We start from the raw sequence: 14,533 nt of genomic DNA, 5'->3' as shown, positions 1-14,533 counted from the left end.
ATAATAAAATTGTATAAATTATGCGTGCTACTGATGTTATAACATTTGTGAATAATTTTACACATTTTTATGCATAATTAAACAAATTGAGAGCCTAAGAATTGCACAAACAATTATAAGTTTGTGTAGTGCGTTTTGTTCTTCTTCGCCTTTTACGCATACTTTGCTCGAGGACAATTTTGCGCAGGCGCAGTCCCTTGTAGCTTGCTGGCTGTGGTGGTTGGTAAGTGCTTGTGGTTCGTTTGCCGTTATCCTCTGTAATCCGCTGTTAGATCAAGTAGTATTGAAACCTGCTACTGCTGGAGGTAATCTGAGCTTTCAGAAGAACAGCATTAGCTGTGCATTTCCTGTGAAGAACGCATGAGCCGACATTGGTGTCCGATGCAAGATTCCTACCGCTCTTGAGAGAGCCGGCTTCGTTGAAGGTCACCTCAGCTGGACCGAAATTAACAATTGCAGTGACCGCCCTTTGCTCGTTAGCGTAGTGTGAGCGTATATAACGCCAGTTAGATATCCCTCTGCACCATTTCGTACGGTCGCGTTATTGTTTCGCTTTGCAGTTGCGTTGCACCCTCAAGGACCAAACTAAAAATGTTCGCCCTCAAGCTCGCCGCCCCCGTTTCACGAACTGTGGTGAGTACTGACCTCTCTTGACCTTACCTAGTCGTTCTGCGCTATCATTTGTGAGCGATAATCACTTGTTAGGAGGCTGAAGTTTCCAGTTTTAAGCATCCTTTCAGACATGGAGTGCTGAAAAACACCGCAAGGTAGAAACTTACCGTGGCGCCATGTTGAAGCTACTTCGTTTGCCCCTGCAGATGAACTTCCGTTTAATTCGTTAACGCGATATTGTGTGTAATGTTTGGTTTCGCGCTTCCAGTTCACGTAATATTACTTCTTTGCCGTGATATTGAGCATAGCTGGTACTCAGGGCTGTAGCTCTTTTTAGCTTTCCATGAAAGCTCAAACGGAACTAGTAGTTAGTACAAACGAGTAGGGGGCACGCCTGTTTTTACTCAACACTTGTAAATGCTGTCGTTGTTCTTGGTCGGCCAGTGCGTCGAAAACTAGTGATGCTCCACCCAAACCGCTCCCGTAACGTGCCTTGCGCGATGCCCAGTTATTGAGCCTAACGACTGTATTCTTACATTCCCTCCACACGAGGGCAGAGGTCGATATAACCTCGTGACCTCTTCGCTGTACTCCTTGTACTTGGCAGTGCGCCCTTCACGGGCTGGAAGCGTGCGCGCCTAAAGGTCATTGTTCTGGAATAGCTGGTACTATTGGGAACTATTGTGTTGGTAGTAGGCTCATGGGCCTTCACCAAGTTGCACAGCAAACTAGGCATTTCGATTCAAAGTTCCCGCACATTTTTTTCTCTGCTTAAGAATATAGACGCTGAATTTACCAAATCAAATATGAACAATGTAGCTTTGTTACTGAATCAGTACTAATGTTCGGAATGAGCAATCATAGGAAACTTTCACATACCAGCAGTGGTGTTGTTGTAAACTGGTTAACTTGTAAAGAAAGCTGTATCTCTTATTACGCAATGCCTGTCCTAGCTAGTGGTCTTAACACGAAATCTGTTGCTCTAAAGCGGTTGCATTATATGATTGTTAAATATAAATACTGATATAGGACATAAGCATAGGATTAATGTTGACACCTGAGTCATGCCCACTTATATTTTACATCAAGGTAGGGTTTGCTGAACTTGCCCGAACTCTTCAATAGTTTTTTAGAGGTTGTTTATGAGCATTGGGAATGCAGCCATTCAAATGAACTACATCATGGTGCTTAACCCTTGAACCCATTGATGTGGGCCTGTTTTTGTTATTCATTGAAATAAAATACGGCAAAGCCTTATTCAAACCTCGTTTCAGTTTGGAAAGCACTTGGAACATGTTAAATTCACTCGAAGAGAATATTTGACTCTCTTTTTGAAATTTTAGGGTATTTGCACACCCCTAATGCTTTCTCATCAAAGCTGCACACGACGTTTTATTGGAATTTGAAATATTTTATTGGGATTGTTTATATCAAAATTTTTAGATTGCAATTTATAGTTGAATGATACTGCTTATAAACTGAAAAGAAAAATGGTTGTGACCTCAAAGGGGGGTTTTGGTCTCGTCGGGCATAAAGACTCGCAGAGCACACTTTTGTAAGCGTTGCGATTTAAAACAATGCTCAGGCTATTTTACTGCAGCTTTATTTCCATGCTTGTCATGACCTGAACTAGTCTTTTACATTGCAGCCATTGTTCTTGAAACTGAATTCATATTGAAGGTAGCGTAAAAAACGAGGACCAAGGAGTAGGAAGACACAACACGAGCACTTTCTCTTGCAACAAAAACTTTTATTGAAAACAACAGAATAAATACCCATCTTAGTTTCGGATGGTATTTATTCAGTTGTTCTCAATAAAAGTTTTAGTTAGGAAAAAGCACTCGTGTTGTCTTTCTACTCCTTGGTCCTCGTTTTTTGTGCTACCTTTATTATGAATAAGATTCAACTCTCCCAACTTTTAACCTTACTATTGAAACTGATCCAGCATCAAAAAAGAAATTCAGTTGCTAGTTGTTCAGCCAGGGGTGTGTATAGTGCCTTTGCCAAATCGAATAAAATAGTGCAGCTTCGCAAGGCTGTCTAGTGCACTTTTAATATATTCAGAAGCAAAAATCTTAAATTTGTTCAAATGGCGAAAGATGCTGCATTAACACCTCCTCTTAGGCTTGTTGATGCATACTTGAATAGGTGAAAAAGTCGCCACCAATTCAAGAATTGCGAAAGTTTGTTAATTTTGTGTTGTCATTAATTTTTTGGCAGGAAGTGTTTCATTAAGGTATCTTTGGATTTCAGGCCTCTGCCACATCCCGGTCCTGCCTGCGACCTCTGTCGTCGGTCAGCAACAGCAGGCTCTTTGAAGAGGTGGGACATATGGGATTGATTCACTCACAAGGCGGCCTTGCAGTCCAAGAAGGTTGCTGTGCATGTGTAATGCAGCTTAGCATCTGCAAACTTCAGTGTGCCGTAACGATGTCGAAACTAGGCTATCATAGTATTGTTTTGATAATTTAATCTATTTCTTGTCTTCGGCAAAACTCGATGGTGGTGTTTGTCTGACAGCAAGTTTCATTGTTTCTGAAAATTTTACGTGGAAATGTTCCCTCCAGTAAATTTGAACTCTCGAAACGTGTAGCAAAAACAAATTCATGGGCACTGCTCTGAAATGAACTGACTGGCCTCTCCTCGGCTGTAACAGCCGGCCCTTCAGCAGACCTGCATTTAATATGGTATTCAGTCCTCCCTCGGGCTTGCATGCTAGTGGTGGCCAAGTATCTGTTTTTCCTGATGATGTTTAGAATGGTTCTCGTCGGATGCTTGTCTGTTGTGCAGAACCAGAACAAGACCGTGGTGCTGCCCGCTGGTGTGTCTGGCCTGGCTCTCGGTTCTGGGCCCCTGAGCCAAGTATGTTGTCTGGGCTCCTCTCATTCTTTTGTGGGTACTAAAGCAAGGAAATTGCTCATTCTTCACACATTACAGCACATACTACTATGTCATGATACAGTCAGTATAACCCTTCTACAGTAAAGTCACTTGGACCGGCAGGAATCTTTACTTACAGTAGAACCTCGTTATGTTCCCGGTTCACATGATGTCCCATTTGATACCCTCGAAATTGCAGGCTGTAAAACATCTTCCACGAGTTACACTATTTTTCTCCTGGTTAATATGTTCTCTGATAACACAATTTCCCGGTTATTACATGCAAAATTTCATCATTATGTTCATATAATACGTTTTGCGATTAACTGGGCATGTGCTAAAAAGCACTTGTGACATGAAACACTGATCGGCACCACTCTCATGCCACAGTTGCTTTCCTGCTGTGCCCAGGTGCAAAGGGGCAAAGCATCAAAGAATAAACATGCGAAGCGCCGTTTGCGTGGAGACATGAGTTCATGGAGAAACGCGGTGGCTTCTTAGTGGCACCATAGGGGTGAAGCATTACATAGAAGTGGGCCGGGTCTGGGGGATGCAGCTTGAGCAAAAATGCAGTGCCTGAGCCATCGCTATGGCTTCTTCACGTCTCACTGGTGCAAGAGGGTGTAGCATTCAGAAACAACCAAGGAAGTGATCCTGGTTGTCTCATTTACTTCTACAAACTGGATCTGTACTAAAAATGCGGATTGAATTCTGCGAGAGCTGAAAAACGAGTTTGACGTGTGTAAATTCTAATCTACACCTTTATGGATTGAAACTTTCAATTCTAAATGCCTTTGTACCTCACTCAGCACTTAAATTTTTCGAAATCTGGCAGCGTTTCGATCATACGTTTTCTTGAGCATATTTTTTCCCACATTTCTTAATATATCAACGAAGTTTTACTGTATCAGTTGTTGATGACAGCCCTGCATGTGCTGTCGGTAATTAAATGGCTACTTAATAAGGGTCTTGTTGGTTTATAGTGAAAGAATAATGTGCGATTATTTATCATATATTTATTTATTCAGTTATTAGATTTCTTGTGGAAGTACCATTTTGACTTGAACACTACGTGGCTGCGAATACACTGAAAGTTTTATCTTGTGTGAAAACGAAAGCTTTGCATGAACATGGTGTTGTCACCTGCTGTTTGCTATTTAAGGGGTATAATAGTTAAGAAATGCATAGGACAGTCTAGTGCAGCAGACATGCACTGCGGCTCCACTTGGTATTGCTGCCTGGTAGTATGCGCTGTCCAGGTCTGCAAATGTTCAGCCGCTTCTTCCCTTTCCTACTTCCTACTATTGGACTGTCCCACTTTCATCAGACTTTTGTGGCTAGCTTTTTTTTTTTTTTTTTCCTACACGCTGTATGCTTTCCCTTGCAGTTCCAAAGCCCTTCATAAAGCTTGCTACTGAAAGCTGATGAGACGAATTGTAAAGCGGTCTCAAAAGAATTTCATTTATGAACATCTTTTATTTATTTTTTCTTGAAAAAAAAAAGTTAGCTTTGTGTTTCCATGTTGCTTCCTGGGAAGTATGTTAGCATTGCATTGAGGCTGAATGATTAGATCATTTTTTTTTTTGTCCCGTCCCACATGCTAGTTTCGTGTGAATCGAAGGACCATGTTTTCTGAATTACTCAAATGCACTGCAAACTCTGCTATAGTGTATGGCCAGGGTTTTGGAGATGGCATTCAGCAGCAGTTTGTCGTGTTCAAAAGAAAAAATATATATATATATATAAAAAATGAATAGCCCTGCAGCAAGCTCATCAGACTGCCGGTGTGCCCGAGACTTTCTTTCAATTTTGCGGCATGCTTTTGTTTTTCTCTTAGCACAAATTGGGCACTTAGGCTGGGCATCACATCGCTTTGTGTTCTGTTTTTTAGCAAATTCAATAAAAGTGTGGCATGTTGAAATTGCAGTCCAAATGCTATGTGGGAATAATTTTGTGGGCTCCACCCTTTAATGCTTACCTAATAGATGAATGGGAATATGTGGGAAGCATATGAATGTAAAAGGTTTTGTGTTCCTGCCAGTTTGCAGTCACTATCAATGTAGCTGTTGAGGCATGTTGATTGTGCTACAAACAGTAGCCCAGAGGGTGAGCCAGTTAATGGAATGGTGACAGCGGGTGGGAATGGGCATAGGTTGAATGACTTAATTCAGAAATGCACTTTTTGTGTCTAACTTTTGTGGTTATTCCAGTGTCATGCGATCTGATTGAGCCATGGCTTCTCTTGGGCGCAGGCTGTGCGGGGATTCCAGACCAGTGCAGTGCAGCGGGATATTGACTCTGCCGCCAAGTTCATTGGCGCTGGTGCTGCCACCGTTGGTGTGGCTGGCTCTGGTAAGTATTTTTTGGGCTTCATTAGCTGTGTATTGTGGCCAGAGCTGGGTTACCGCATAGTATTTTGTAGTTTTCCACTGAATCCAATTAGCAGCAGAAGGGGTGTGCATCCTATGGGATTCTCAGTGCTATTCAAACCCCCTGCATTTACCACTGGGGCAATGTTGCTTGTGAATGGATCAGACCCGTCCTGGCTTTTTCTTCGGTTTTTGCACTGTTGCGATGCCGCGCTGGTTATGGTGGTTATATGGGTATTTTTTTCTTGGTTTTGGCAATGAGCACTTTATTAAGGAGGTAGGCTACCCTTGAGCACCAACTTTTTTATTTCTTGAGATAGTGAATGAAATATTCAGGGTAGGCTCACAGTACAAACACTTGAAGAACTGCGAAGTTTCATGGGGAGCTGGGCTAATTGGTTCTCAAGTTAGAGGTATATATCATGTTTACATAAGTCTCTTAGGACAGGCATGGAGAATTCTCAAAACATGTTGGCACTGGGAAATTCATTATGGTCATTCCTGGATAGCTACCTCAGGTCAAGACAATTCCCTTTTTCTAAATTTTCTCGCTGAAAAATTTTAGCAGAGCCCCAAAAGCAGTGTTATTAATCAAACCTTTAACCAAATTTTAATCGTTTGTCATTAATTCGAGACACAGTCTAGAAAAAATGAAATTGTCTTGCCCTCAGAATTTTATTGAGGTATGGAATAAAAAAACCCACGAAAATCTTATAAGCGATTCCAGAGATACGGCTGTCCTAAGCAGCCACATTAGGCAAAAGTGATTCTGAGAAAACGACCCTAGAAGGTTGAGAGAACACTAACGTTTTTGTTTGTCAAGATATCTCAGTGAAACTTTGGGCATGCTTATATTTCAATAACTATTAAGTTTCATAAAGCTGTGCACGCTGGTTCTAAAGTTACAGGAGTATATCATATTGGGTCCAGGTCTGTAGAATTTGCGTAATGAGTTGGCATGGTGAAATTCATTGTGGTAATTTCTGGATAGGTATTGCGGGGACAAGGGGCTGGTTTTAAACATCTTGTTTTCTAAGTTCCACTGTAACATGCTAGGATGCTGCAGACGTTGATGCAGTCAGCAGCGGCGCGCCTTGCCATTAGCGCACACTTTGCCCAATCGCAGCCCTGAATTCGAGCGCGGGAAACTCAAAAGCTGTCGCAAGGCTCCCAATCTGAAGCAAGCCACGCCTCAATCGCTGTGCCGCTAATGTTGGCAAAAGAAAGTGCAAGGATTCAAACAAAACAGAATCAAGATGGCGGCGTTCAGTTCGAGAGAAGAATGACGCGTGTGCGAAGTTTGGGAATTTTTGGCGCTTGCTTGCAGCTCTGCGGCTGCCGCTGCTTGTTACAATAATTTTCAGTATTTCTACGATGAGTTGGGCATTGATAATTACAGAAAGGGTAATTTATTATAAGACATACTACCGGTATATACCGTATACACTCGTGTAATGGCTGCACTTTTTTTTCCGAGATTGGGGTGAAAATCAGGGGGTGCGGCGATTACATGAGAAAAAAGACAGCGAAAAAAATTATTTGCGGTGGTACCTGCCTTTATTATTGTCAAAAAACTCCTCGTCCTCCTCCGCTGAACTTGTCGGGATTTCAGGCTCGTCCAGTGTCCAAAACATCACTCCTCGTCGCCGTACACATTTTTCGTCAACGCCGAACTTTCGTCCAGCCGCTCTTTTTCCTTCTTTCGCGTAGTGAATCACTTTCAGCTTAAAGTGAACAATATAACATATTTTCCCATCGAGGAAAAAGAAAATCTTCAGCTCACGAGCGCAGAACAAATCAGGGCAGCGATGCGTTCAGATTGAGAGATCGCACGTGATATGCTTTGGTCGATAGAGGAAATGGCTGTAAAACGGAGGAGCGAACAGACTTGGATTGGATTGGATTTGCTGGCCTCACCCTTTGTAACGGGCGGGCATCGCTGCAGCTAGGAGCGCCCCCTTTGTAACAGAGGTGGTGGCTGCTGCCCCCATGCTCGACTTTTTTTTTCCTCAAATATTTTGTTCTTAATTCTTATTGGCAATTCTACTTCTAACCTTACGCTTCATTTTTGCTTTCACTTGATTTTTGGGCCCCACCTGGTGGCAGTAACCACAAAACGTTTCGTATTTCTTGCACAGCACAGTAGACGGCACTGCCCAGTGCGGCTTTTACTCAGAAAATTGGGAAAAAAAACATTTAAAAAATTTCTCTTCTAAAGTTCGGGGTGAGGCCATTACACGCGTGTATACGGTATAATCTTCCAAAATCGACTGTTTGCAATTTTTCAGTTTTCATAGGTCACGTCCCCCCTTAAATGATCATTCCTCACTGGTGTAAAGACCTTCAAATCCAAAACAAGAATGCAGGAAACTTCAGCTTAGAGTCTGACTTTCCAAATTGACCAACACCGGTGGCTGACTGTCTGGGCTGTGCACGGAATAATCAGGCAGTTCTCCCAGTTGTAATCGGATATCTGGCACTCCGTACTCATAGGAAGGAGCTAGGATAAGAAAAATTAACGGATTTAAAATGAATTTTGACAATCTAGGCACTATACCTGGGCCGGATGTAGCTAGAACCCTTGCTTTAATCAATCAAGCAGATTTAAGGGGAGACACTGGTCTTAAAATGAAAATTTTTATTTTTAGAGATATAATAACGAAATTGGGTGTGTATATGTATTTCTTCCTCCTGTTTTCAAAAATGTAATTAGTTTTACTCTATCTCAATTAGTTCTAATGTTATTGGGAAATAACCAAAGCCTAATTTGGTAATTTCTTACGGGTCGTTAGGACAGTTTCCCTCAATATTTTTTCGTTCCGATTAAAATGTAGTTGTAGCCAAAGACCTGCCATGTGGAGCTATGCTATTTATATTATCATTGATGTACATAACAGTATAAAAATATTCAATTATGTAGATGCCCCACAATTCGAAAATATAATTAGCTGACATTATTGTTCAATAAATTTGATATGTTCAACTTAGCAATATAAAAATAGCATAGCTCCACAGTTCAAACCTTTCTGAATTCAACGGTATAAGATTTATTAAAATTGCACCACAAAAACCCAATGAAAAGTTCCGTAAGGCTAGTCATGTCACCAAAAAACATGAAGCTGAGAAAAACTCATTTGAAGTTTTGACACTGAGTGCAGAAAATATTGGGAAGAATCTTCGACAACGGATGTTACTCAGATGTTCCCTATCAGTTTCCCTACAAAACAAAACAAAAAGTGTCTTATTCCATCCAAGGAAACATTTTAAAAAAAAAATGTCGAATGTGTAAGTGTGATGAAATTATAGAGGTTACTTTCGAGAAATTAGGGGTTGACTTTTTTTTTTTTTTTTTTTTGAGGTGAAAGTGAGGACCGGGGCCAAGGAGACGAGAGCTCCACCAGGCAAACAGTTGGGGAAGAGAACTGCTTCGCTTATTCTTGGGGAAGAGAACTGCTTCTGTTCGAAATCGCAGTTTTCGCAGACAAGCAGAAGCTTTACAGCAAGGCCGTACTCCTTATCTGTTGCCTTGCTCAAACGCAGACTTCCTGCCTCGCAGGTTCCGCACTTCGCTTGCGCGAAAAAATTGTTCAAAACCTTCAAGTCCACAATCACGAACTGGGTACCGGCATTAGCTGTCTGGTAATCCGCACTGACGCGCCAAGAAGGTCAAACTTGCGCTGGGTTGCCGACTTTTCCGACAGAACGGACTTTGCTCGCGCCGATCGCTCAACACGCTGCGCCTGCTCGGTCGACGAATAGTACACAGCATCAACACGAAGTGTACCACGATCCGAGATACGATTCGTGCTGCAACTTGGTCCCGCGGTGTCGTCATCGGGCAGCGTGCTTGATGTACCCGGCGGATCCAACGAGTCCGGCACTGCAGGCCCCGGCGACGCATTGGTGGCCGCTGCCTGCTGTTTTCTGTTCCACGGACGTTTCTTCCGGCTTCCAAAAGCTCGTTGCGTGCTCGGTTTCAATCGACTGTCTCCCGGCATCTCGATCGCAAAGAGAAACTCCCGGCACAAGGCGGAAACACGGCGTGTAGAGAAACACGAGCGCAAAAACAGACGCGCACGAAGCGACAGCCACAGCGGCGAACGCAAGAGAAAGAAAAAAAAAATGACGTAGACGGTCACACCAGCCAATGGGAGGCCCAGAACGGCGCGCGCGGGAAGCGCGCCGCGTGCGAGCCAATCAGCGACCCGAAAACGGCCTTCGGGAAACCGGCCCGAACCGCCGCTCGGCTTGAGCGACGCCATTTTGAGATAGCTCAAATTGCGCACAAAGAAACCAGCTTCAAAACAAGCCCAAGATGGCGGCGATCGGCCGGCTGCAACGCCGGCGGCGCGCGCGGGAAGTTCGAACAAAGTCTCTTTTTTCGGGGCCATTTCGTCGCTGCCGTAGTGTTTTGAAAGCCGATTTTATCGCATTTCCCGACCGAATTCAGCGTTAATAGTTTTACAGTAGATGCTCGAAAGGACAAACCTTCCGAAAATGAGTTTTTCCCAAAATCGACTTTTTGACCATTTTCGACCGTTTTAAGACCCGCGTCTCCCCTTAAAGTGCAATTGTAGTTTTGGAGAAATGCATTTTGCTCAGCAAAACCAGTTGGTGACTTGGATTAAGATCTGGAGTTCAGTATGGTCCCTATAGTCCTTTCCATCCTGAATTTTGTAGTGTGACACTTTTGGTATTTTGACCTGGTTGAGAAGCTTTTGAAGAGCATAAAGTATTAAGACTGCAATGCTTTTCACAGGGATTGTCCAGCATACCGCACATAAGGATTTATTTCTCACGCAGCTTTATGTTATCCTTTGCTTCATAAAATGGTAAAGCTTTTGAGAACTCAGTTCATATACCTCTCACGAGCTTCAACTCTGTACGTGGGATGCTCATCTCTTCCATGGCAGCACATACCTTCGCGTCACTAGCACTGAAGCAAAACTGTGGCTCTTGCTCCTGTGGTTGTGAAGCCAGTTTCTCACATCTTCCATGGCAGTTCTGGACTTCGGTCCTCGAAAGGCACAGCACGTAGCAGCACATGGAAAGTTCTTTGCTTTCTGCAATCTCTTGCGCACATTTCTGATGCATCGAACTTCTGCCCTAGTGTGACATCGTTTTCAGATTCTGCTTGGAGGGTCACTTTCCACTTGAAAGTTGTGCTGTATTGTAGCAAACGTTGCGGTGGCATGTTGACTTCTCTCGGGCGCACAAACCACAAACACCACTGACGGTCAGCGATTTGACACCAGTGAAGCAAAATGCAGAAATGGCGACTAGGCATGCAAGAAAAAAAAAAAATGCTCAACAACGCTTCATATAGCACGTGACTAGTCAGGGGGTTTGGAATCGGACTGCATCTGAGCCATGGCGTTCCCGTTTTTTGACGTGGAATGCCCGCATTTTTTTACGGAGTTTTTGACTTATGGAAACAAATTTGTTGCATATCATTAGATAAAATTTTAGTTTTTAAGCAGCCCACTTCGTTCGATGCTTGGCAGCCTCACCGCGCAATGTTTACTGAGACAATAGGCGGCAGCTGGCGTTTGATGGCTGTACCACACCTCGCGGGCGAAAGCGAACCTGCTGCTGCAAGTTTGTTGAACCGCCGCGTTTTGAGGATGCTTCACTGCGTAGCCTTATCTGCCATGCAGTGAAGCATCCTCAAAACGTGCCGGGGCCGTATGTGCAGCTGCTATGCCACACTGGGTACAGGACCTCGTATTTCTAGCTTAAAATTTACTTTATATAACCACATTTTCGCCCCCTTGAAGCCTGCACAATATATATTGTATGGAGGCTTGGCAGTGGTGCCGTGGCGAATGCGAATGAAGTCCGAAAAATTGAGAGCAATTTCGGGAGCGCCAATACATTAGTTGTATGGAGAATGTCGTGATTGCAGATTAAATAAGTGATGTAGTTTTTGCTTCTCTACAGTGCCAGGTAGGGTGTGGCATGACGACCACGTGAATGGTTATATCTGGCGCTATAACACTTAGCCCGAAGAAGGTAGAAAATACGCACAACCAAAATGAAAAGTCTCCGAGCTTTGTTTGGTGGGTCCAAGGGGACATAGCCTGCCATGGGTGCAAACAGTGAAAGTCCGAAAGTCACCCATTAATGTGGTGTCGGTTTTTTGTAATCTATAATAGGCAAAAAAAAATATGTACAGACATTGCTGCCGCAGGCAATTTTCACAAACAGGGATGTCAAGCACTTTTTTGCTGGCAGACTTGTGAGGTGTTGCTATCTTGCACGGTGATTGTCCTGTCCGTAATTCCCTGTTATCATCTAAGTAAACCGAGGAAGAAAAAAAAAAGCTTAATTTGCAGTTATACACAAGTCTCTTCTTGTGGACACTGTTTCAACGGACCATGTGCCCTTGAGCTATATTTATTTGCCTAGTAGCTCTTAACTTTGGTAATGCATGCTTCTTATGAGACTTGCTTGTACTTGCAGGTGCTGGTATTGGCAGTGTGTTCGGCAGCTTGATCATCGGCTATGCCAGGAACCCCTCCCTGAAGCAACAGCTCTTCTCGTACGCCATCTTGGGCTTTGCCCTGTCTGAGGCCATGGGTCTGTTCTGTCTCATGATGGCCTTCCTGTTGCTGTTCGCCTTCTAAGACACTGCCACATGCCACGCCTTTGTTTTTTTTTTATTGTGAACTTAGTGACAGTTTGTTGGCTGGCAAGCGGACCTCCTCCTCGGGGGAGGGGACTGCCTGTAGCGCAGGTCATCTGTAAATGCCCGATCACTGAATAAAAATGAAAAGATTGAATGTGTGTGAACTTGCGTCTCAGCCTCTCCTTGTATCCATTCTGGACAAGGCCAGTGCATGCTCTCTTGGATTGTTAGTGAAAGCGATATAGCAGCAATGCTTCCCATATGAGTTGCTGCAAGCCGTCTAGAGGCGCACATGGTACAAATGATAAAGGATGCAATGAGGGCCACTTGCTTTCAAACTTCCAAGGGACACAAACCGTAATTCCCCACAGTCCTCAGCAGGAATTGGACCTCTGGCTGTTCTTGACAATGTTAGCACTAGCCCAGGAGCATGTCATGGTCTGTGGATTTAAAATTACTCTGGCCAGTCAAAACTTGATGCTGCTACCAAAAAGGATTGATTACTGCTGCATTATAGCCGTGAAGGCTGGCACAAAAAAAAAATTGCCTGCATTTTATATTGTGTAACTGGGTTATGGTGATAGCTGCTTTGCATGGTCTTCAGTTTATAAAGGCTGTTTTGGGTTGTAGGGATCGATAGAAGCCAAGCTTATTTGTACTTGTCCATTTCATCTTGCATTTTGTTTGCCTGGTGAGATGGTATGTAATGTTTTAATAGTGCATTGCTCTTGTACCTTACTGTAGGAGTGGAATTGGCTGCACTAAGTTTCTCATTTTCCTGTAACCTACCATTGAGAATACTTGATTGCATGCAGTTCTGGAATTTGGGCGATGTAAGCTGAGCTTATTGTCAAAGCAAAAATATTGAAATAAAATTGGAGCACTGCAGAATCTGCATTGAAGTAATGCGAAAGCACGGAGCGACAGCGGCAAAGGGTGGCGGCAGAAGCGCGCACTGCCCCGGATGGGGAGCTGGTTACGAGGGAAGACGACGCGGCGAAAAACGCAGTAACGGGAGCTAAAGAGCTGCACTTAAAAAAAAAAAAAAGCCGTGGAAGGCGTTTATGTGACGAGTATCAAATGAGTGAATGTAAGTATTTATTAGCAGAGCACAACAATTGCACAACTCAGTGCCTTAAATTTGGAAGGACATTTGTATAGGTTTCGTTGCCTTGGCCTGTAGATATGCTGTTTCTGGTACCAGTACGTGAATGTCAAGAGGCAGCCTTTTTGTTTGTTTTCCTAGGCAACAATGGTATTTCGTAGCACAGTGCATTGCATTTGAAATAGACTGAACCATACAAGTCTGCATGGGATGACAGCTGTAACTGCTGTGAAGTTGCAGTGAAAGTGGTGTATTTATACTCTCCATGTGCATGTCTCTAGCTGCAATTCCAGAAATCGAATTTTCATTTATTTTCCTGACATATGTGTATGCAAATGATATCTAGCAGTGTATATTAGATATTACACAGCCTAGCAGCCCATGGGCTTATCCAATGGTATTTTTGCTAGTTAACACCCAAAAATATAGAGGTTCAGCATCCTTGAACCAAGTTTCATGAGCGTAAGCCTTCTGCTGCTTAGATCTTGGCATGCTTCCGCTCTTTAGCTTCTCTGAAATGGACCAGTCTGTATTTCATTGTTCGATAGTCCTAACAGCCTGTCTCGCACGGCTGCGGTGTGGTGCGGGTCGTATTTAGCGAGAATGGATGGATGGATGGAATGGATGGAATATATGAGCGTCCCCTTTGAAACAGGGTGGTAGCTATGCCACGCCGCCTGGTGGATTCGCCCGACACTACGCTCACGAACCTCGCTGGAACGAACCTCGCACGCACAAGGAATTGGGAACAGAACGGCCCACGAGGCCGCTGGCGCACAGCTAGAGGAAGACCGCCGGCATAGCCTTGATGTGGGTCCGTCCAACTCGGACCACCCTTACTGTTCTCCAATCTCCATCATACCGGACTATGTCATCACTCGGCTTAAAGGCTTAAACATGAACGGAGGGGTTTGTTGCGGGACCAATTGTCCCCGATCA

The 14,533-nt window shown here is 43.7% G+C and overlaps 1 protein-coding gene across 2 annotated transcripts; it reads left to right on the top strand.

Annotated features, from left to right (window-relative positions):
* Positions 1-83: 83 nt before the first annotated feature.
* On the top strand, positions 84-12,653 carry ATPsynC (ATP synthase, subunit C). 2 transcript variants are annotated; one of them, XM_084607183.1, is made up of 6 exons: positions 84-223; positions 561-633; positions 2,866-2,934; positions 3,403-3,474; positions 5,745-5,844; positions 12,324-12,653. In XM_084607183.1, exons 2-6 carry the CDS (start codon positions 592-594, stop codon positions 12,485-12,487), a joined length of 447 nt encoding a protein of 148 aa, XP_084463309.1. In that variant the 5' UTR covers positions 84-223; positions 561-591; the 3' UTR covers positions 12,488-12,653. The 2 variants fall into 2 exon arrangements, with proteins under 2 accessions (XP_084463309.1, XP_084463311.1); XM_084607185.1 differs by having other exon boundaries at positions 190-305.
* Positions 12,654-14,533: the final 1,880 nt, after the last annotated feature.

Source organism: Amblyomma maculatum, chromosome 6 (assembly GCF_055883805.1).
Source record: "Amblyomma maculatum isolate TAMU_Amacu chromosome 6, ASM5588380v1, whole genome shotgun sequence".
NCBI lineage: Eukaryota > Metazoa > Arthropoda > Arachnida > Ixodida > Ixodidae > Amblyomma > Amblyomma maculatum.
Note: the sequence above shows the minus strand (reverse complement) of the source record. Positions and strands in the feature narration are given on the sequence as shown.